The following is a 23408-nucleotide window of genomic DNA, read 5'->3' as shown; positions in this document are numbered from 1 at the left end:
GCACGTGCGTGCTAGTCGTTTCCAACTCTAGGGGCCGGTGCTCATCTCCATTTCAAAGCCGAAGAGCCAGCGCTTGTCCAAGGACGTCTCCGTGGTCATGTGGCCGGCATGACTAGACGCCAAAGGCACACGGAATGCTGTTACCTTCCCACCGTAGTGGTCCCTGTTTTTCTACTTGCATTTTTACGTGCTTTAGAACTACTAGGTTGGCAGAAGCTGGGACAAGTAACAGGTGCTTACTCTGTTACGCGGCACTTGGGATTCGACCCACCAAACTGTCGACCTTCTGATTGACAAGCTCAGCGTCCTAACCCACTGAGCCACCGCGTCCCTTTCTAGAGTTGACCAAATGGGGGTTCAGTACTGGCTCTAGTGGAAAACAAAATAGAGCCTGCTCTTTTAGTTAGCTGTGGTCTGCCAACAGAAATAGGCAGAAAAGAAATTTTATTATTAACAGATACTATGAGATAATATTTTGAAATGGTTGCATTTTTAATTTTTTTCCCCTATGAACAAGAAGCCTTGCAAATAGAAGCTAGCACTTCCCAGAATGAGGAACAGCTTCTGTACCCTTCCACAGATAACAGCCCATCGCATGAACAGGCAGTTGACCCCCATGAAACACACTTGAGTGTAGGTATAAAATAGCTTGCTTTGAATTATTTAGAATTTGCTCTGCGTTTTATATGTGTGCATGATTTTATTAATTTTTGCCTTTTCAAAATCCTTAATGTTTTTATTGAAGTGGAAAAATGGGAAACTTCTTATAATATCCAATTTAACTTGCCTTGCTTTGCCCACGCTCCAGAGTTTATAATATTCTTATGTAATTAAAGTATATATTTGGAATTAAGCTCGAAGCAGTCATGTTTAGTGCTGCTTCTGTTTACAGGCTGCAAAGATAGCCTCAGATTGTGAAGTGCTGTGTTAAGCAGGCAGAAAAAGGCAGAAGACAACTGCATGTACATCCTGACTTTAGTCCGATTTCAGCAGTATGTGATGTTTGTCCAAATTCCACTGTCATAGATCATCGGCAAATTGCAATTTTATAGGTGTGATTTTTCCAATTTTTAGCAGTAAAAATGGGATCAAAGTCTTTAATTCTCCCCACCACTCTATAAAAATCATAGAGGAAAAAAAGATTGAACCTCATTTAGCTATATGTTTTCCTTAAGGATTATCTTGGTTTATGCAGATGAGAGTTCTGGTGGAGTATAATTTTAACATTTTTATTTCTCCTTCAGATCTCTCATCTGTGTTAAATTTCCATGCCCTTTTTTTAATCTTTTATCTTTAAATTCTGTATTTATTTTAATTTTTTATATTGATGTTTTGTTTAATAAAGTAAACATCAGCATGGATATATAATTGAATGAATGAAAGAAATCTATTAGCAATGATTTACTTTAAATAATTTTTGTTTTATGTTATGGATTTATAAATGTAAGTCTTCCTGATTTTAGGTTGATTTCCATAAAAACAAAGCTGGCTTTGGTGTATATGAAGGTACATCTGAAGGTAAAAAATGCAGTATGCATCTTTTTTGTAAAATATTTTTTATATTATTCACTTTGTTCATGAATACATATGATCGGAGAAGGAAACTTATTAATAGGAGCCCTCAGTTTTGTGAGTTTTTGTTTTATAAAATATTCTTTTATCTTCTCCCTACTCCCAAACTCCATGGGAGCTGTCTTAGCCAAAAGATAATCCCTCTCCATCTCTCTCTCTCTCCCTCCCTCCCTCCCTCCCTCCCTCCCTCCCTCCCTCCCTCTCTCTCTCTCTCTCTCACACACACACACACAGTCACACACACAGACACACACAGACACACACACAGACACACACCCCCTTTTTTTGATACTACAACTGCAGAAAGCTTCAGTATATGGATGGAAAAATTCAAACCAATATTAAGGTTCATGTCATAGTTGTAAGGCTGGAGATAGCTGGACTGCCTGGTTGAGCATGAGGTGAAAGGAGACGTCATCGCTGCTGCCCAGAGTTCTCTGACACTTCCTTCAGAGTGTGATACTGTTGATGGTACTTTGATTGCCCTCACATCTCCTTGGGAGATTCTGTTATCTGGTTCCTCCCTTCCTTCCAGCCCTTTATAGGTAGCAATAGGATTTTTATAACCTGCATCTTGACTTCTGCACAATATTGGTGATGATGGTGATGACAAGTCTGCAATTCTGCCTTTTGGCCCTTATACCTTTGAAGCGTGTTCAGAGAAAACAATACTCCCCCTCTTTTGGATGGGTTGGAAGAAAAACAATGTAATAGACCTGGATGATCTTCAAGAGCAGCCCCATGTAAAGTGCATTGCAATAATCAAGTTGTTAGATGATTAGAATGTGAGTGACTGTTTCCAGAGTCTTTCTCTCTCAGAGAAAGGGTGCACAATTTGTACTTGGGCAAAGATCTTCTTGGCCACAGCTGCCACTTGTTTTTTAGCAAATCTGGAAGGACTCCAAAGTTGTCTACTGGTCTTGAATGGGATCCCATTCAAGACCAAGGATGCTCAACTCAAAATTGAGTTTTGACACTGAGGGCCAAACAGCCACATCAACTCAGTTTTGAATCTGTTGAATCATGCTCCACTCCATCCAGATCCAAACAGCCTCGAGACATCAGATTGAAATTCTTCAAAATTGACACATATACCATTGTCCTTGTCTCTTCTGAATTCAGTCTCTCCATTTTCGGATGAAATTGCTCTCCTGGAAACTTTTCCAGCCCAGATACCAAGACTGTTCTCTCCTCTCCTGAAGAACTGCTCTACAAGAAACCATGGCAGTGGAGGTTTTCATTTTGGGCATGACATTCCCCACTAAATTTACTGTTGTAAATTACTGTGTGTTAGAAATGAAGCCGGTTTATTTTATTTAAACTGAAATTGTGATATATTAGGCCCAGCTGAAAGTACGCTTAGATTTCCTAAAGATAAGATCAGATGTTTAAGAGCTCACAAATTGCGGTAAAAATACCTCCTAGACATTATTAACACATTGTTAAAGCAGTTATATAGTTTGAATTTTTCATACATCTTGGTATTATTTGTACACAATGTTAAGTTTTGAGGTGGTTTTTCATTCTTCAGAACTTACTGCTTTACCAATTCCTACTCGATCACGAAGCAATCATCTGAAACATCCAAAGTTGGGGAAAAGAATTCAAGAACCTGGAATTTCTGAAACTGAAGATGTAAATTCTTCTCAATCATCGGGAAACAGGTACAGTATGTGATTCAATAAAATTACAAATGAAAATTTTTTAAATATGCCTTGCACACATTTGTACAGAAAGTATGTCATTTCACACTGAATAACATATATTTATTACTGTTAAACTGTGAAATTCAGGAAATGAATGTAAAACTGCATTAAACTTAGCATCAGTAACAGGACAATACCTTTAACCAAGTTCAATCAAAATAGTAAAAAGCAGTCTTGCAGGTTTTAAAGTTCTCCAGAACTCTTCACCAGGAAAGATGTTACAAAAAGCTCAAGATTGAGAAAAAACAAAGAGTTTAAATATTAGACTAGATATTTCACCTGTGATGACTGTAGGTCATAACCCATCCCAAGTCGATAGGTAGTTATTGTCAGCCTCATGTTATAAATGGCATTCTTGGATTACCTGATCTCCAAATAATTTGTTCCCAGTATTTTTCCTGCATGCCTGAATAACCCAACAGATCTGAAAGTGCCAACCATTGTTCTTTGCTTGTAAATAATGTATATAACTTAATACAGTCCTAAAAATTAAGTCATGTGCATTTCAGTGTCACTGTTGTTTCTCCTGTTGCATAGATTGGATGCTATTATTCATGTATCTGAACATTCAGAAGAATTGATAGATGAGATGGAAGAAAAACTAATGGACAGTGAGCAGAAAAAGCTAGTGGAGAATTCAAAACAATCAGTCCAAGAAACAGTCCAGCAGTGTATTCCATCAGAGAAGCAAGATGATAAAGAGGTATGATGATATCTTTAAAAATACAATTATTTGTTACTAGTATTTTTTAATTCTGCCTTTGTGACAGCTGTCTTCCATAAGACATTCTTTGCCATTCTTTGCAACTAGGAGTATAAAGATACAGGATGGAGAAAAGGAGAGGACTGACCAACAAAGAAAGTTGAAAGAAAGATATAAATAAAATAAATAATAATACTCAGTTTTGCCAAGTGTCTTTCTTGGTTGACATCCTTTTTGAACAGCGATTAAAGATCAAGCAACTACACAGATACACCAATCAGCAGGAGAGTCTCTCTTAAAAATATTTTCGGTTTCTGAGTCAGTAGGGCACACAGGAAAGAGCCTTTGCCTGGATTGCTGTCCAGCCAAAAGATATATTCCATCAGAAGTTGTGTGTTCATTCCCCCCATTCCAAATTTAGAAAAGGAATCAAGCCATTTTTCTTTAGGCATGTCTTTTCACTTGAAGTAAATTATTTTCACTAATTATGTTTTGTTTCTTCTTATTTAATTTCTTCAGTGCTCTAGGAGCAAAAATGTAGGAATTCAGTTAAAATATTTAGGATCAAGTCAACAAACTGTTGGGGAAACTGATAATTCTTCCTGGCAGAGAAAATAAGTCATATACTGTACTCTTTCTTTAGCTTATGGTTAACTCCCTTTTACCTGGATGATGTTCCTAATGGTCACAGAATATAGTCTTTCTTTGACTCACGGCAGAAGCCAGATTGATTGGTAAACCTCTTTCTATCCATTGTTACAAATAAAGTATAATGATAGCTTTTATTTAAAATTGGCCTTGGCTGCCTATACAAAAAGTAATGGTTGAGAAGACTTTACAAAAATCTTAACATTCAAAAAGGTACAGCGCTGCAGTCATCTGTGAAATTGTTGGCACCCCTCTCATTTTGGATATAGTGGAAATAAGAGTGCATTCAGGAAGTGATTATTCAGAGAGGTCTTCAGTACTACAGTGTGAGTGTCTTGTTGTGTCTGAATTTTTCTGAATGATTCTATATGGACGCACCACTTTGATGTGCTCATGTGATTTTTTTTTTAGGAAACAGATATAGAGCCAATCAATGGAGAGATAATGGAAAATGCTATCAAGGTATCAATAGTGACTGAAGGATCAACAACAAATGAAGTTCTGGATGGAGAGTCGAAGTTACAACCAGACAGTTCAGAAGAAACAACTTTAACTTTACTTGTACCATTAATCCTTGATTCTTCAGGAAAGTCCACTGAAGATAGTGATGACAATGTTTCAGATAAGGTGAGGGAATGTTTTCAGACTATTTTACACTTGGCCCCTAATTTAATAACTTTTTTATACAAGTTTTATTGATTTTTTAATATTTACATATACATGTATTTATGAAGCAATACGGTGGTTGGGTAGTCAAAATAACAAATGACAAGTTGTAAGTAGTTCAGGTTGCATCAACAAGGATTCCCTCTCTGATTCCATTAATTATCAGATAGTTAAAATAGTCAAATTAATATATTTCTAGTTGTAACCTAGTCAATTAACAAAATTTTCAATATATTTTCACTAATATATATCAATATCCTGTTTTTAAATTTTATCTAATTGCAATAGAATATTCTAGAATAGCCTATAATATAAAAAAGAAAGCTTAATTTTGGGGTGACCCACAATTCCCTATTTCAATAAAGAATAATTCTCTTGTCTACAAAACTTACATTGTTCATTACAAAACATTCTTATGTTTTACCATTAAAATCTCGTTTTCATCTTAACAAATCACTATTAGGAAGATACTTTTTGTCTTAACCAACAATTATTAAAATACTATCTTACAGCATCTTAACCATACATCAATTGTTAAAATACTATCTTTTGATATATCATTCCAAATTCTATAATATATTTCGGAATTATATTCTAAGAACTTACTTTTGTCTTCCCTTACAAATCTAAGACCTAAACGTAAAATCAGTTATATTTTTTTAAAGATTCCCCTTAATCCATTGAAAGGTATTTTTATACTCTATCTTTAGGAATCCCAAAAAAGAAACAAGTTCAGTTTTTTAAAATCTAACTCTTGCCTTCCTTTTGTGCCAATCAGGCTTTCCTTTTAGCGTCTTTAAATTCTCAAATATATCTCCCTTTCTTCCTAAACCCCTTATTTGAATCCAGGGAGAGCATCCAAATGTCAGTTTTGCAAAGAAAATGTCCCCTTTGTAACCATTGAAGTTTTGCTTTAATAGTTCAGTTTTTGATGATTGATGTAATATAGTTGTCATTAAATCAGGCACATCTTTTCCTTCTTCCAGTTCCATCTGGATTAGGTAGAGAGTAGTAGCTGGTGTGATGGTTGTCATTTGACTAGTTGCATTCTCACTAAGGTACTATATATTTGAAGGCCTTTAGTGTCTTCACTCTTAATATTGCTTTCTTCAGGTGCTATTGCTTTTTGAGTTGTAAGTTTTGTAATTGACGTTGAAATTTGGACTTTTAAGATTCTCTGTAGATTGCATTTGTTGTTCTTTGAAATCTCCTGTTTTAGTGTTAGTTTCCACTTCTTCTATTTGCTCTTGGATTATTATTTCCTCATTTAAGGTCAGAATTTAATTTGGTGGCTTTAAGTTGTCAGATTTTTCTCGTAGTTTGGCTTTAATTTGCTCTGTCATTGCCAAAATCTTGTCCAATATCAGTTTATAATGAAGTGGTGGGATATATTCATCCATTTCATTGTTGTTTGCAGCTAAATCTTCCATGGAGGCTATTTTAATAATAGTCAAAGATTATTCACCTCCAAGAGTTGTTTTCAGTGCCAGGTGTTCCCACACTTATCTTTAAAAGTCATGTCAAGGACATCTCTGTTTTTCAGTCAGTTCTCACAACAGGAGAAAAAAATAACTTGCTGCACCAAGTTTTGCCAGAAGATGTCATCAATAGCATATACAATGCAATGTAGAAATTATCTTTTTTTCCCCAAATTAATATAAAACTTTTGTAGCATTAGTCCAATTTTTTTTCTTTAATTCACAGCTTAGAGAGGAAATAGGGTAGTAGATCCCCACCAAAAAAATAGAAGCTTTTTAGTAAATACAGATAAAATTACTCAGTTCCTTTGCTGAATTACTTGATTTTCTTTAAGGCTTTAAGATTTGTTCCCAAAGTAAATATTCACCATTTTCTCAAAAAGTGGGGAAAGAAATTTTCAAGAAAAGTCCCGCAGGAAAATACTTAAGGGAGTAAAAAAGGTAGAGTCTCACCCAGGTCCTCCAGATTGCTTCTTTGTGCTAGGTAGTGCTTTTGACTTTTGGCAGGAAGCGGCTTAATGATCGGCCATCTTTATGGCCGGTCTCCTCTTCTTCGGGCCAAAGGAGTTGTCCCGGATTCAAGCGAAGGGCTGCTGCCCTTCTGCAATCACAGGGAAGGCCTCCTCGCGGTACTTGCCCCTCCAGGGCAATTTTCGACCCTTTTCAGGGTCCTCTGAAAGAGAAAGAATGGACGGCAGGAAGCGGACTGTTTCTGCACGTCCAGAAGCTCCACTTGTGCAAACCAGAAGCCTATTTAATAACTTTCAATACCAGGCAGTGGATTTTTTTTGTTCTTCCAATACTTTCAATTTTAAGTTCTTATTTAGGTTGTGGTATGATCTCCCAGTTATCTTTATCACTATTTTCCTTGTCTGTCTTCACTTTTCTTTTTAATTTAATTTAATTTATTAATATTTCTATACCGCCCTTCTCCCGAAGGACTCAGGGCGGTGTACAGGGCAAGAATAAAACACAAAATTACAAAAATTAAAAAGTAATTAAATACATGCCCATAAAAACAATAGGTACATTAATAAAACCCCAATAAAATGATAATAAAAAACCCCACCAATCCCCCCTCAGGCCAGGCCGGCTTGTTCGAACAGGTATGTTTTCAGATCGCGGCGAAAGGAGCGAAGATCGGGCGCCGTCCGGAGCTCAACCGGTAACTGATTCCATAGCTCCGGGGCTCCCACAGAGAAAGATCTCCCCTGGGGGCCACCAATCTACATTCTCTGACCGGTGGCACCCTGAGGAGTCCCTCTCTATGGGAACGCACAGGGCGGAGGGAAGTTGACGCCGGCAGCAGGTGTTCCCTAAGGTACTCCGGACCCCTGCCATGTAGGGCTTTAAACACCATAACTAGTACCTTGAATCTCACCCGGAAGACAACTGGCAACCAATGCAGCTCACGGAGCAGAGGTGTGACATGGGAGTATCGGGAAACTCCCAACACAACTCTCGCGGCTGCATTCTGTGCCAGTTGGAGCTTCCGGGTGGTCCTCAAGGGCAGCCCCATGTAGAGAGCGTTGCAGTAGTCCAGTCGAGAGGTCACGAGCGCGTGAGTGACCGTGCATAGATCATCCCGGCTTAGGTAGGGCCGCAACTGGCGCACCAGGCGAACCTGGGCGAAAGCCCCCCTAGTCACAGCTCCTATGTGGTCTTCCAGGGTGAGCCGTGAATCTAGGAGGACCCCCAAGTTGCGAGCCCTATCTACGGGGGGTAATAATTCGCCCCCCATAGCGAGAGGTGGAATGTCCGAATAAACCCGGGATGAAGGTATGCAAAGCCACTCGGTCTTGTCGGGGTTGAGTTGAAGTCTGTTCCTCCCCATCCAGACCCGAATCGCCTCCAGGCAACGGGACATCACGGTGAGGGCATCACTGGGGTGGTTTGGGGTCGAAAAGAAAAGCTGAGTATCATCAGCATATGATGATACCCAACTCCAAAACCACGAATGATCTCACCCAGCGGTTTCATACAGATGTTGAACAGGAGAGGCGAGAGGACCGACCCCTGAGGAACTCCACAAATGAGAGACCTCGCGGTCGACCTCTGCCCTCCTGCCAACACCGACTGCGAGCGTCCCTGGAGATAGGAGGAGAACCACTGTAAAACCGTGCCTCCCACTCCCAATCCCCTGAGACGCCGCAGCAAGATACCATGGTCGATGGTATCGAAAGCCGCTGAGAGGTCTAATAGGACCAGAACAGAGGAATGCCCCCTGTCCCGAGCCCTCCAGAGATCATTCACCAGCGCGACCGGATCTCCAACCGCTCTCTAGGCCCCGTCTCCGACGCTTCATCTCCCGGAGCTCCACGGAGAACCATGGAGCTCGACGGGATCTGCACCGGGTCATGGGCCGCAGGGGTACAACTCGGTCAAGAGCCTCAGTGGCTGCCCTTTCCCAGGCTTCCACTAAGGCGTCTGCCGAGCTGTGAGCAAGGGAGGCAGGTGGGGACCCCAGCGCCACCTGGAACCTCTGGGGATCCATTAAGCGTCTGGGGCGGTACCATTTGATAGGCTCCACACACCCACGGCGGGGGGTGGCAAAACGGAAGACCAGCCGCAGGAGATGATGATCGGTCCATGACAGGGGCATAACAATTGGGGAGCCCCCACCAAGATCATCTAACCACCGTCCAGATAAGAAAACTAGGTCAAGGGTGTGGCCTCCCTCATGAGTCGGTCCCGAAATTACTTGCGTCAGGTCCATGGCCGTCATGGAAGCCATGAACTCCCGAGCCAACTCAGATGATCCTCCCAGAGATGGTAGATTGAAGTCCCCCAAAACTATAAGTTTCGGGAACTCAATCACCAACCCAGAGAGGACATCGAGAAGCTCAGGCAGGGCTGCTGCTGCGTGACTAGGCGAAAGGTACACCAGCAGCAAGCCCAACTGCGCACCAGGGCCGCATCTCAAAAAGAGAGACTCACACCCGACTATCTGGGGAACGGTGGCCTCCCGTGGGCACAAGGTCTCCCTCATAATAACAGCCACTCCCCCCCCTACCCTGAGCCCGAGGCCGGTGTAGCACCCGGAAACCTGGTGGGCAAAGATCAACCAGAGGAATACCGCCCTCTGGGCCCAACCAAGTTTCCGTGATGCTGACCAAGTCACGGACGAGAAGAGCTTTGTTAACGACAGACCTGTAGTTATTTAATTTGTTTTTCTTATGTACTTATTTTAAATATTGTAGTATGTTGAATGTAAGTTCACTTGGGAAATGTTCTGCTTTAACAAATGAAAGTGCTTACATTTCCATTTACCCAACATTTAATAATTCCATTTGAACAATTCCATCTCTGGCTTCCGGTTTGCGCGCACGGCGCTTTCGGACACGCAGAGGAGAGCTCCCTCCCTGCTGTTCGATCCTTCTTCATTGGAGGACCCTGAAAAGGGTCGAAAGTCGCCCTGGAGGGGTGACCACCGCAAGGAGACCCTCCTGTGATCATGGAAAGGCAGCAGCCCTCTGCTTGAATCCGGAGCAGCTCCTTTTGGCCTGATGAAGAAGAGACCGGCCATCAACATGGCCAATCACTAAGCCGCTCCCTGCCAAAAGCCAAAAGCACCATCTAGCACAATGAAGCAATGTGGAGGACCTGGGTGAGACCTTTCCTTTTCTATCCCCCTAACTGCCTGCCTGTGGGACTTTTTTGAAAAAAAATTTCCCTATACCACGGGGATCAACATTTTAAGCCTTAAAGCATTGAAAGGAAAAAAACACCCAGCTGATTAAACAAAGAAATTAAATAATCTCATTACTACTTACTAAAAAGCTCCTATTTCTGTGGGGATCTACTACCCTATTTTCTGTTTAAGATGTGAACTAAGGAAAAAAGAATGGACTAACTATATAAAAGCTTTATGATAATTTGGGAAAAAAAGAACTTTACAACTTATTCTATATGCTACTGATGACATCCTGTGGCTAAACATGGAATTGCAAGTAAACCTTTTGCTTATTTTGAGAGCGGACAGCTGTCCTTGATATTATCTTTAAAGACAAGTGTGGGAACACCTGGCACTGAAAACAACTTTTAGAAACATTGGAGGTGGAAAATTACTGACTCTTATTAAAATAGCCTCCATGGAAGACTTAGGTGTAAACACTAACGAAATGGATGATTATATCCCACCACTTAACTACAAATTGATTTTGGATACAATTTTGGCTATAACTGAACAAATTAAAGCCAAATTGCATGATAAACCTGACAACTCAAAGCCACCAAACCAAACTTTGACCTTAAATGATGAACTAACAACAACAAAAAAACATATGTTTTGGGTCAAAAATTCCTGATGCCCAAAAACAAGCAGAAGTGGAACTCAATACTAAAATAGGAGACTTCAAAGAGCAACAAACGCAGCCTACAGAGAACTTCAAAGTCCAAACTCCAACTTTAACTACAAAACTTACAACTCAAAAAGCAACAATACCCAAAGAAAGCAACATTAAGAGTGAAGATATCAAAGGCCTCCAAATACAGTATGTTGAGGATTTAGCTAATCAAATGATAACAACATTACCTACTACTTACTACCTAACCCAGATGGAAATGGAACAAGATAAAGACCAGACTGAATTAATGACAATCACATCACAGCAAACATCAAAAACTGAGCTATAAAAGGGACATTAGCTTGGCAAAACTTGTCATTTGGATGGTCTCCATGGATTCAAATAAGAGGTGGTGGAAGAAAGGGAGACACATTAGAGAACTTAATAGCACTAAGATGAGAACCTGATTGGCACAAAAAGAAGGCAAGAGTTAGATTTAAAGACCTAGATTTGTCTCTCTTGTTTGGGATTTGTAAAGACAGAACTTAAAAAAATGTCTTTTGATGGACTAAGGGGAATCTTAAAAAAATAAACTGATTCTCGATTTTTAAAGGAAAACAAAATTAAGCTTTTAGAATAAAACTTTGAATTATACAATAGAATTTAGAATTTTACATCCCTCATTTTTTTTCTTTTTTCTTCTTTTTTGTCTCTCTCCTCTTTTCTCTTTCTACTTTTTTACTTACCGTATATACTTGAGTATAAGCCGACTCGAGTATAAGCCGAGACCCCCAATTTCACCCCCAAAAACTGGAAAAAGTTATTGACTCGAGTATAAGCCGATCCGCCGTTCTGCAAGCCTCTGCCGCCAGCAGAGGCTCGATCCGCCATTTTGCAAGCCTGAATACACAGGAATACCCTGTGTGGCCGCGGCTCGTCGGCAGGTCTCCGTTCCTCCTGCCGACCTTTGGGGAGGTTTGGGCGCCTCCCCAAACCTCCCCAAACCTCGGCAGGTCTCCGTTCCTCCGCGCAGACCTGCCGACCTTTGGGGAGGTTTGGGCGCCTCCCCAAACCTCGGCAGGTCTCCGTTCCTCCTGCCGACCTTTGGGGAGGTTTGGGCGCCTCCCCAAACCTCCCCAAACCTCGGCAGGTCTCCGTTCCTCCTGCCGACCTTTGGGGAGGTTTGGGCGCCTCCCCAAACCTCCCCAAACCTCTGCAGGTCTCCGTTCCTCCGCGCAGACCTGCCGACCTTTGGGGAGGTTTGGGCGCCTCCCCAAACCTCCCCAAACCTCGGCAGGTCTCCGTTCCTCCTGCCGACCTTTGGGGAGGTTTGGGCGCCTCCCCAAACCTCCCCAAACCTCGGCAGGTCTCCGTTCCTCCTGCCGACCTTTGGGGAGGTTTGGGCGCCTCCCCAAACCTCCCCAAACCTCGGCAGGTCTCCGTTCCTCCTGCCGACCTTTGGGGAGGTTTGGGCGCCTCCCCAAACCTCGGCAGGTCTCCGTTCCTCCTGCCGACCTTTGGGGAGGTTTGGGCGCCTCCCCAAACCTCCCCAAACCTCGGCAGGTCTCCGTTCCTCCTGCCGACCTTTGGGGAGGTTTGGGCGCCTCCCCAAACCTCGGCAGGTCTCCGTTCCTCCTGCCGACCTTTGGGGAGGTTTGGGCGCCTCCCCAAACCTCCCCAAACCTCGGCAGGTCTCCGTTCCTCCTGCCGACCTTTGGGGAGGTTTGGGCGCCTCCCCAAACCTCCCCAAACCTCGGCAGGTCTCCGTTCCTCCTGCCGACCTTTGGGGAGGTTTGGGCGCCTCCCCAAACCTCCCCAAACCTCGGCAGGTCTCCGTTCCTCCTGCCGACCTTTGGGGAGGTTTGGGCGCCTCCCCAAACCTCGGCAGGTCTCCGTTCCTCCGCGCAGACCTGCCGACCTTTGGGGAGGTTTGGGCGCCTCCCCAAACCTCCCCAAACCTCGGCAGGTTTCCGTTCCTGTTTGGGGAGGTTTGGGCGCCTCCCCAAACCTCCCCAAACCTCTCCAAACCTCGGCAGGTCTCCGTTCCTCCGCGCAGACCTGCCGAGGTTTGGGGAGGCGCCCAAACCTCCCCAAAGGTCGGCAGGAAGAACGGAGACCTGCCGAGGTTTGGGGAGGTTTGGGGAGGCGCCCAAACCTCCCCAAAGGTCGGCAGGTCTGCGCGGAGGAACGGAGACCTGCCGAGGTTTGGGGAGGTTTGGGGAGGCGCCCAAACCTCCCCAAACAGGAACGGAGACCTGCCGAGGTTTGGGGAGGTTTGGGGAGGCGCCCAAACCTCCCCAAAGGTCGGCAGGTCTGCGCGGAGGAACGGAGACCTGCCGAGGTTTGGGGAGGTTTGGGGAGGCGCCCAAACCTCCCCAAACAGGAACGGAGACCTGGGGAGGTTTGGGGAGGCGCCCAAACCTTCCCAAACGTCGGCAGGTCTGCGCGGAGGAACGGAGACCTGCCGAGGTTTGGGGACGTTTGGGGAGGCGCCCAAACCTCCCCAAACAGGAACGGAGACCTGCCGAGGTTTGGGGACGTTTGGGGAGGCGCCCAAACCTCCCCAAAGGTCGGCAGGTCTGCGCGGAGGAACGGAGACCTGCCGAGGTTTGGGGAGGTTTGGGGAGGCGCCCAAACCTCCCCAAACAGGAACGGAGACCTGCCGAGGTTTGGGGAGGTTTGGGGAGGCGCCCAAACCTCCCCAAAGGTCGGCAGGTCTGCGCGGAGGAACGGAGACCTGCCGAGGTTTGGGGAGGTTTGGGGAGGCGCCCAAACCTCCCCAAACAGGAACGGAGACCTGCCGAGGTTTGGGGAGGTTTGGGGAGGCGCCCAAACCTCCCCAAACGTCGGCAGGTCTGCGCGGAGGAACGGAGACCTGCCGAGGTTTGGGGAGGTTTGGGGAGGCGCCCAAACCTCCCCAAACAGGAACGGAAACCTGGGGAGGTTTGGGGAGGCGCCCAAACCTTCCCAAACGTCGGCAGGTCTGCGCGGAGGAACGGAGACCTGCCGAGGTTTGGGGACGTTTGGGGAGGCGCCCAAACCTCCCCAAACAGGAACGGAGACCTGCCGAGGTTTGGGGACGTTTGGGGAGGCGCCCAAACCTCCCCAAAGGTCGGCAGGTCTGCGCGGAGGAACGGAGACCTGCCGAGGTTTGGGGAGGTTTGGGGAGGCGCCCAAACCTCCCCAAACAGGAACGGAGACCTGCCGAGGTTTGGGGAGGTTTGGGGAGGCGCCCAAACCTCCCCAAAGGTCGGCAGGTCTGCGCGGAGGAACGGAGACCTGCCGAGGTTTGGGGAGGTTTGGGGAGGCGCCCAAAGCTCCCCAAACAGGAACGGAGACCTGCCGAGGTTTGGGGACGTTTGGGGAGGCGCCCAAACCTCCCCAAAGGTCGGCAGGTCTGCGCGGAGGAACGGAGACCTGCCGAGGTTTGGGGAGGTTTGGGGAGGCGCCCAAAGCTCCCCAAACAGGAACGGAGACCTGCCGAGGTTTGGGGACGTTTGGGGAGGCGCCCAAACCTCCCCAAAGGTCGGCAGGTCTGCGCGGAGGAACGGAGACCTGCCGAGGTTTGGGGACGTTTGGGGAGGCGCCCAAACCTCCCCAAACAGGAACGGAGACCTGCCGAGGTTTGGGGACGTTTGGGGAGGCGCCCAAACCTCCCCAAAGGTCGGCAGGTCTGCGCGGAGGAACGGAGACCTGCCGAGGTTTGGGGAGGTTTGGGGAGGCGCCCAAACCTCCCCAAACAGGAACGGAGACCTGCCGAGGTTTGGGGAGGTTTGGGGAGGCGCCCAAACCTCCCCAAACGTCGGCAGGTCTGCGCGGAGGAACGGAGACCTGCCGAGGTTTGGGGAGGTTTGGGGAGGCGCCCAAACCTCCCCAAACAGGAACGGAGACCTGGGGAGGTTTGGGGAGGCGCCCAAACCTTCCCAAACGTCGGCAGGTCTGCGCGGAGGAACGGAGACCTGCCGAGGTTTGGGGACGTTTGGGGAGGCGCCCAAACCTCCCCAAACAGGAACGGAGACCTGCCGAGGTTTGGGGACGTTTGGGGAGGCGCCCAAACCTCCCCAAAGGTCGGCAGGTCTGCGCGGAGGAACGGAGACCTGCCGAGGTTTGGGGAGGTTTGGGGAGGCGCCCAAACCTCCCCAAACAGGAACGGAGACCTGCCGAGGTTTGGGGAGGTTTGGGGAGGCGCCCAAACCTCCCCAAAGGTCGGCAGGTCTGCGCGGAGGAACGGAGACCTGCCGAGGTTTGGGGAGGTTTGGGGAGGCGCCCAAACCTCCCCAAAGGTCGGCAGGTCTGCGCGGAGGAACGGAGACCTGCCGAGGTTTGGGGAGGTTTGGGGAGGCGCCCAAAGCTCCCCAAACAGGAACGGAGACCTGCCGAGGTTTGGGGACGTTTGGGGAGGCGCCCAAACCTCCCCAAAGGTCGGCAGGTCTGCGCGGAGGAACGGAGACCTGCCGAGGTTTGGGGAGGTTTGGGGAGGCGCCCAAACCTCCCCAAACAGGAACGGAGACCTGCCGAGGTTTGGGGAGGTTTGGGGAGGCGCCCAAACCACCCCAAACGTCGGCAGGTCTGCGCGGAGGAACGGAGACCTGCCGAGGTTTGGGGAGGTTTGGGGAGGCGCCCAAACCTCCCCAAACAGGAACGGAGACCTGGGGAGGTTTGGGGAGGTGCCCAAACCTTCCCAAACGTCGGCAGGTCTGCGCGGAGGAACGGAGACCTGCCGAGGTTTGGGGACGTTTGGGGAGGCGCCCAAACCTCCCCAAACAGGAACGGAGACCTGCCGAGGTTTGGGGACGTTTGGGGAGGCGCCCAAACCTCCCCAAAGGTCGGCAGGTCTGCGCGGAGGAACGGAGACCTGCCGAGGTTTGGGGAGGTTTGGGGAGGCGCCCAAACCTCCCCAAACAGGAACGGAGACCTGCCGAGGTTTGGGGAGGTTGGGGGAGGCGCCCAAACCTCTCCAAAGGTCGGCAGGTCTGCGCGGAGGAACGGAGACCTGCCGAGGTTTGGGGAGGTTTGGGGAGGCGCCCAAAGCTCCCCAAACAGGAACGGAGACCTGCCGAGGTTTGGGGACGTTTGGGGAGGCGCCCAAACCTCCCCAAAGGTCGGCAGGTCTGCGCGGAGGAACGGAGACCTGCCGAGGTTTGGGGACGTTTGGGGAGGCGCCCAAACCTCCCCAAACGTCGGCAGGTCTGCGCGGAGGAACGGAGACCTGCCGAGGTTTGGGGAGGTTTGGGGAGGCGCCCAAACCTCCCCAAACGTCGGCAAGTCTCCGTTCCTCCGCGCCCTGCCTGCCTGCTTCTTTCCGCTGCGGAAAGAAGCAGGCAGGCAAGGCGCGGAGTTTGGGGAGGTGCGCGCGCACCTCCCCAAACCTCCCCAAACTTCGGCAGGTCTCGGACGGCGGTGGCTTGGGAGAGGTGCGGGCGATCCCGGAAGCACCAAAGCCTCGGCCGCGCACAAGTCCTCGGTAAGTTTTTTTTGTTGACTGGAGTATAAGCCGAAGTGGAATTTTTCAGCCCAAAAAGTGGGCTGAAAAATTCGGCTTATACTCAAGTATATACGGTATTAATTAAGAAATATAAAAGCATGAGAGGGCTTATATGGGAAAAGCAGAATTAAATCCACCAATGTAAATATAGTTAACTGTTGAAAAGAATGTCACTAGTAAGAATATTTAGAATTTGGGGGGAGAAATAAGTTGAAATAAACATGGTAACAGGATTTATGATAAGGCAACTAAAATGACAAATAGGATTATTGAAACTATATACTTAATTGTTAATTAAAATAATGAGAATTGTCTTAATCTAATGTTTTGCAAAGAAAGATACTTTGGGGAAAGGGGAAATCAAGTGAAATTAACATATGGAATATAGATTATAGAAATTGTTAAGGATTGTCTTATAAATGTTACCCAGACAACATACTGTTTACAAATTACTGAATGATTTATGTTATGTTAAAAAATTCTAATAAAATATATATACAAAAAAAAGAATTTAGAATTTTATAATAGAAGATAGTATTTTATTAAGTGTTGAATGGTTAAGACAATTTTTTTTTAAATAAATTGGTGATGTGTTAGATGAAAATTAGATTTTACTGTTAAATCATAAGAATGGTACCGTATTTTCTGGCATATAAGACGACTGGGCGTATAAGACGACCCCCAACTTTTGAGAAGATTTTCATGGGTTAAAGTCTTATACGCCGGAAAATACGGGTAAGTAGGAAGTCAGGGCTGCTTCTCAATTAGGTGAAGGTGTTGCGGCCCACGGGTGCGACATTCAGTGGGGCCCCTCTTCGCAGCACGGTGCACGGGCCTCGCCCGTCTCCCCACAGACGCGCCTTCCTCGCTACGGGAGCCACCCCTGCCATCCCCGCACGCCACTGATGCAGGCCCACCTCGACTTGTCGTGAGCCAGCCTTCTCCCGCACGTCGGCTGCATCTCCCGACCGTCCGATGCCTCCTTAGAGATCGCCCGGCAGCTGGCCAGTGCGTGCATGCGCAGGACGCCTCTGCCAGGACTCACACGATGCCAGCGGGCTCGCGGCGTCCTTGCCCGGGACCGGGCCCATCCGGGTCACAGCGAGCCTGGACGCAATGTGGGAGGGGTCATTTGGCGGTGACAATCTGGCTGAGCGGCGGCTTCAGAATGCGGTGATAGAGGCTGCGCCCGTTACACCTACTAGCCTGGCTGGGAACGCGTCGTCGTCAGAGCCCGTGAAGGCTGAAGAGGGGTCCATGGACTGGAGCTGGGAGGGGGCCATGCACGAGTGGGTGATGGGCGTGGTGGGAGGAATGGTGGGCCGCGAGGAGGTGGAAGTTTACCTGGTGAGCAGAAGACACCGGGAGGCAGGGGTGAGGCAGGAGGCATTGTCAGGGAAGGGTGGGGTGGAAAAAGGGAGTGAGCGGGTGTAGGAGTGTATGGGTGGGGTGGGCGGTTTATTTATGAGGAGGCCGTCTTTTGCCATTCTCAAGAGCTGGATTTGTCCGTTTCCACTAACGTCTCTGCTCCCGAGGATTTACTATTTTCCGGCGTATAAGGCGACTGGGCGTATAAGACGGCCCCCAACTTTTGAGAAGATTTTCATGCTTTAAAAAGTCATCTTATACGCCGGAAAATACGGTATATAATGAACAATGTAAGTTTTGTAGACAAGAGAATTATTCTTTACTGAAATAGGGAATTGTAGGTTATCCAAAAAGTAAGCTCTTTTTTGCATATTATATGCTACCTTAGAGTATTTTTATTGCAATTAGGTAAAACTTAAAAACAGGATTTTGATATGTATTAGTCTGTCTATATTGAAAACTTTGTTAATTGACTAGCTCATAACTAGAACTGTATTAACTTAATTACTTTGACTTATGTGAAAATTAAGGGAATCAGAGAGGGAATTTTTATTGATGTAACCTGAACTATCTACAAACAACTTGTTATTTGCTACTTTGGACTACCCAACCACCATATTGCTTCACAAATATATGTATATACCCCAACCCCTACCCCTTAACCTTTCCTCTACCCTATTCCAAGTCCCCTTTTCCCTACCTTCTTTGTTAACCCTATAAAACTAATAAAACTTTTTTCAAAAAACAACAAAAAACACAATTCAATCTCTGCTTCATCATCCATGCTGGTTTTTATAAGTAGACTTCAGACTTGCATCATCTTTACTTTTGACCTGATTTTTCTCTGGTTGAGCCTTAAAGTGAACCTTTTAGATAACATATTTTAGTTTCAAGGTAATATACCTAATAGAAATCTATGGCAGAAACATTGTGAAAATGAATGAAGTAAAGAAGCACTCTTGGGATTAAAAGCAACATCTATGATATTGCATATCTTAAGAGTTTTGTAGTGTTTTACATATATTTGACTTACAGTAGTGCTTGCTTTCTTCCTTAGGTTGAGAATTTGGCAGATTCTGAGATGGCAATAGAAGAGGAGCATGTTTCACAAAGGAAAAGAGCAAATACTGACCCTGTTTCAGCAGCAGAAAAAGAATCTTCTAATAATGGTATTTCAAACTCGGTAGCAGGTGAAGCTCCAGAAGATGCCATTTCTGAAAATGTCTCTCCCAACACAACCTCTTCCTTGGAAGAGCAAAGCGAAGAGGGTGGCTCTGACTCACCAGAAGCCCCCATTTCTCTGGGTCAGGGGGCTCTGATGATGGTTGAATTGGAGGACATCTCTTACCAGCAACATTCCGAAGGACAAAAGAACCAAATGGATGAACAGTCTGAAGAGTCAGCTGAGCCCGTGTCTGAGAGAGCTGCTGACAGCAGTTCAGAAGAGGCAGAAATTGAGGTGCCCGTAGTAGACAGGCGGACCTTACGAAGAAAGGCTAAAGGATACAAAGGCCCACCTAAGAAAAAAGGAAAACTAATTTGAACAGAATTGTAGTCAACCTAAATGGGAATGATTGCCATTTTCATTGTTTCTTTCTTCACAGAAAAAAGCTGTAAAATTACATACCACGGTAGGATACCCATGTATTTAAATACTGGAATCATTCCCAGTTTTTTTAATAGTCTGTTACTTATTTTGTTGTTTAACCAGTACATAAAAGGAACTGAATTAAGTATGGAAGTAAATCTCTACTTTTGCTAAAGAATAATCATAAAGACACAAGTAGTTAAAGTGGAGACAGTAACTATAAACCAATTATTTTGGAGATGTTGAAGGTCCAGATGCCACTTTAACCATTGTATTGTTAAGCTGCCTCAAGTACCGGTAGTTATTTGTAAGCCCTTGTGTACAATAACACAAAATTTGTGAAGTGTCAGGCATTTTCTTCATCCCTAAATGATTAATTGCACACCTTGATGCTTAGCAGGGATAGGCATTTATAATTATAGGGTTCTTTTTTTCAAACCCTGTTACTGTTATTTTGTAGTAAATTTAAAGTCTTGTTTTAAACAGAAATATAGAATACTTGATATTATTTGTGCTTAGTTCAAAATACCCTTCAACTTTTATATGGATACTATATACCCACATTCAAAAAAGCCAAGATTATATGATCCTAACTAAACCTGAATCTTCAGTCTGTGTTGGAGTACTCCGATTATTTTGCCAGTGAATAAAGCTCCTAATATATACATAGTAAAGTGAACTACTTCAGAGTAATTGTAGATTAGACCGTCATAATAATTTATGATTATCATTTTCTAAGTATTAGCAGTTGGACAGATTCAGTCATTGGTTTGAGGCATATTCAGTCTTGAGTTTGAGTATATATATGCAGTTAAAAATATTCATTTGAAAATATGTGTGTGTTCACTTTACTCTTTTTAGAATTGGTGTTTTGGCTCCTGGCTGTATAAGCTCACAGTCTTCTCAGTAATAGCTCAGTTGATTGCTTTTTTGAAACAACTCATCTTGACATAGAGATGCAGGTTTCTTTTTTCTTTTTTAAAGCAGATCATGAGAAGTTTTGGCTTTGAGCTTGATAAGAGTTGCCAAGTTGTTTGAATTTTCAGCATGATACACATTTTTCTACCAGTGTACATTTTGTATATCGTGTATTAGAATTTGTGCAGAAATATTGGTTCTAATATAAACACTTTCTATAAAGCACCTAAAACAGCTTGTATCTTGTACTCCCCTTTTTTGGTAAAATAAGACATTTTGACAATTTTAAGATCGGAGCAGTTTTTTTGCTACTTAGTGTTGAGGTTTTTGAGATGGACAAGGTTAAATTACAGTTTTTGAAAGGAACCATAGTTATGAACGTTAGATGTATTGAGCTAGATAAACATCCCAAGGGGCTTGATAATTCTTATTCTGTAAAACAAAACAATATTTTGTGAAGTGGTTAAGTGTGTATTTCTATTATGGCTTCTGGATTGGTAGTGATTTAATACTATACTAAATGTGTTTTAAATCAGTGTTTTTCCCAAAATAAATTTGACTTGTACATTTAAATAAAAAAACATTTATTCTCAGTCTGTATTTAAATTGGTATATGTAACATTTAATTGCAAACTTACTCCTTACATGAGAGCTGAGTTTCTTAACCTTTTTAGGATAGTTAGTTATAAAATCTTAAAAGTTAATTTTGATATCTGTGGTCACTCCAGAAAACATTTTCACTGTTTTATCTATAAACCAGGAGGATATTTTTTCTTGTATGCACAAGTAAGAAAAACTCTTTTTCGCAGAAAGCAACCTAGTAGCTGAAATTATTCAAAAATCTCTCTTGGACTACATATTGTTTATAAAAATGTATGATGCCTTTAGCGAAGTCTGGAAGAATTAAGTTCAATACTGAGTTGTTACAATAGCAAATATTTGTATGTATTATGTAACTAAAACTTGGGGGGGGGGTCCCTCACTGGAATTAGGTAACCTTGCTTCAGTAATGTTATTGGTGTTTATCAGCTATTATCTTTTTTACACTGCAGCAGTTATTGAAGTAATGCCCTTAAATTATGTTGAGAAATTAGTTAAAAACAAATTTGTAAAGCCAAAAGGATTATTATATTGTTTAGCTTAAATAGGTGAAATTATCGGGTCTGCAAAGAACAAAATTCTTGATAAAAGTTCATAGCAGAAGTGTAAAAGATACTGTACAAAACAAAATTGGAAAGCAGTATTATCATTTATCTGTTTTTAGTTTAAAAATAATATTTAAAGAAAGTACCATGTGAACTCAACTTTGTTTTTAATTATATAGTTTTCTAGGATCTCATTTCTTATTCAGGTTTTACTGCTTCCAGTGTCAAGGTGTCTTTTACATTTCATGCACGTTACCATTTTCAAGTATGATTTCATGAACTGTTTTACTGTACCTATTGCATGAAGTATGTAGAATCTCTTCTACATAAATTTAATAAAATGTTTACCTTTTAGCTCAATAGAAATGTTGTGGTTTATTTTTGTTTATGCACATCCCTTAGTCATGAACTTGTAATACAGTGTAGTTAAGTTGCAGCACAACATTCATTTTTCATCATCATTGCAGCATTTGCTTTTAAGGAAATTATCTGCAGAGTTGTTGATAAAATATTTTAATATGCTGTCTTATAGTAATACCGTGTTTTTCCCTTAATGGTGTGCATTGTTTCTAATTGGTTAAACTTAACATATTTTAATTTTCTTATAATTCTTACTAGCTTAAAAAATTCCTTTCTTCTTAGTCAAGATGGGTGAGCATTTATCCAGACACCCATGGCCCAATATAACCTAACTAGACATAGTAGGCCAATAGAACAAGGGACCAGTGATAAGATTTTTTACATTGTAGCTGGGAAATTCGATCCCCTTAGGTTCAATGGGAATTTTGCTCTACTAAGTCTTGAATGACTGGGATATTATATGCAGCAGAAATCTTCCCATAGTCACTGGGAATAAAAAGTTTGAATCCTGTTTCTATAAACCATCAGAAAAGCAAACCCTAATCTCTTGATCACAAAATGAAATTAATACAATGTAACATGTTGTGGTTATATATACTGCACACAAAAAAGAATGTTAAGATAGGTTGCAGTAACATTACTGGTAGACACAGTTCAATAATTGGTCTACTAATCTATATTATTAAAATTATAGGCTTTTGATCCTACATATAGTATCCAACCTTGGATAGATCAACCCACCTTGTATTCTGAAGTTTGGGGAAATAGGATAGATAGGATTGACACTAATCCCAGATTACAGAGGAAAGGGTAAGCTTCTAACCACACTTCCTCTTGGAGGGAGTTATGATTATACACTGAAAGCAGCAAACATATTAATTTAAGAGTTTCATTAACATTTCACTATATACAAAGAAAAAGAAACCACTTCAGGAAATGTTTTAACATATGTAAAACAAGATTACAGTTCAGTCACCCATACATTCCTAGGTTAAGAATATTTTGTATACCGTATTTTCTGGTGTATAAGACGACCCCCAACTTTTGAGATGATTTTCATGGGTTAAAGTCTTATACGCCGGAAAATACGGGTAAGTAGGAAGTCAGGGCTGCTTCTCAATTAGGTGAATGTTTATCAAGAGCTTTTGGCCTCGAGATCAGCTTTGCTCTACCTCGCCTAAACCTCGTCTCCTCTCGTCTTGGCGCCCCCTTCTACTTCAGCCACACGTGCTGGCTGTTTCAGCCAGGAGCGACGAACATTGTGGCCCAACACTTCGGGAAGGCACCAGGTCTGAAAGAAGGTGGTTCTTTCCGTAGGTTAGTTAATGAACAGGGCGGCGGAGGGTGGGGATGGTGGTGGTGGTGAAAGAAACGGGCTCAGCCCTGCGCCGCAAGTTTGAGATTCACAAACCCCCCTCCCCAAGGCTGCCTTCTACTTCAGGGCGGAGGGGCGACCCCGGGTTGCTGAAGCCCCAGCGCCAGCTT

General features: G+C 44.2%; 1 protein-coding gene across 2 annotated transcripts in view; it reads left to right on the top strand.

The window, feature by feature from the left end:
* Nucleotides 1–21912, top strand: part of FAM169A (family with sequence similarity 169 member A) — a 49282-nt gene extending 27370 nt beyond the window's left edge. Inside the window, exons 8-13 of one of the 2 annotated variants that reach the window (XM_083357284.1) lie at nt 521–633; nt 1464–1518; nt 3104–3236; nt 3816–3981; nt 5041–5256; nt 18970–21912. In XM_083357284.1, the coding sequence (XP_083213410.1) occupies nt 521–633; nt 1464–1518; nt 3104–3236; nt 3816–3981; nt 5041–5256; nt 18970–19455 (1169 nt within the window). In that variant the 3' untranslated portion in view covers nt 19456–21912. Of the gene's footprint in view, nt 1–517; nt 634–1463; nt 1519–3103; nt 3237–3815; nt 3982–5040; nt 5257–18969 lie in introns of both variants that reach the window. The other variant, XM_083357283.1, reaches the window with a different exon arrangement.
* Nucleotides 21913–23408: the final 1496 nt, after the last annotated feature.

Source organism: Vipera ursinii (assembly GCF_947247035.1).
Source record: "Vipera ursinii genome assembly, chromosome: 2".
NCBI classification, from domain to species: Eukaryota; Metazoa; Chordata; class Lepidosauria; order Squamata; family Viperidae; genus Vipera; species Vipera ursinii.
Note: the sequence above shows the minus strand (reverse complement) of the source record. Positions and strands in the feature narration are given on the sequence as shown.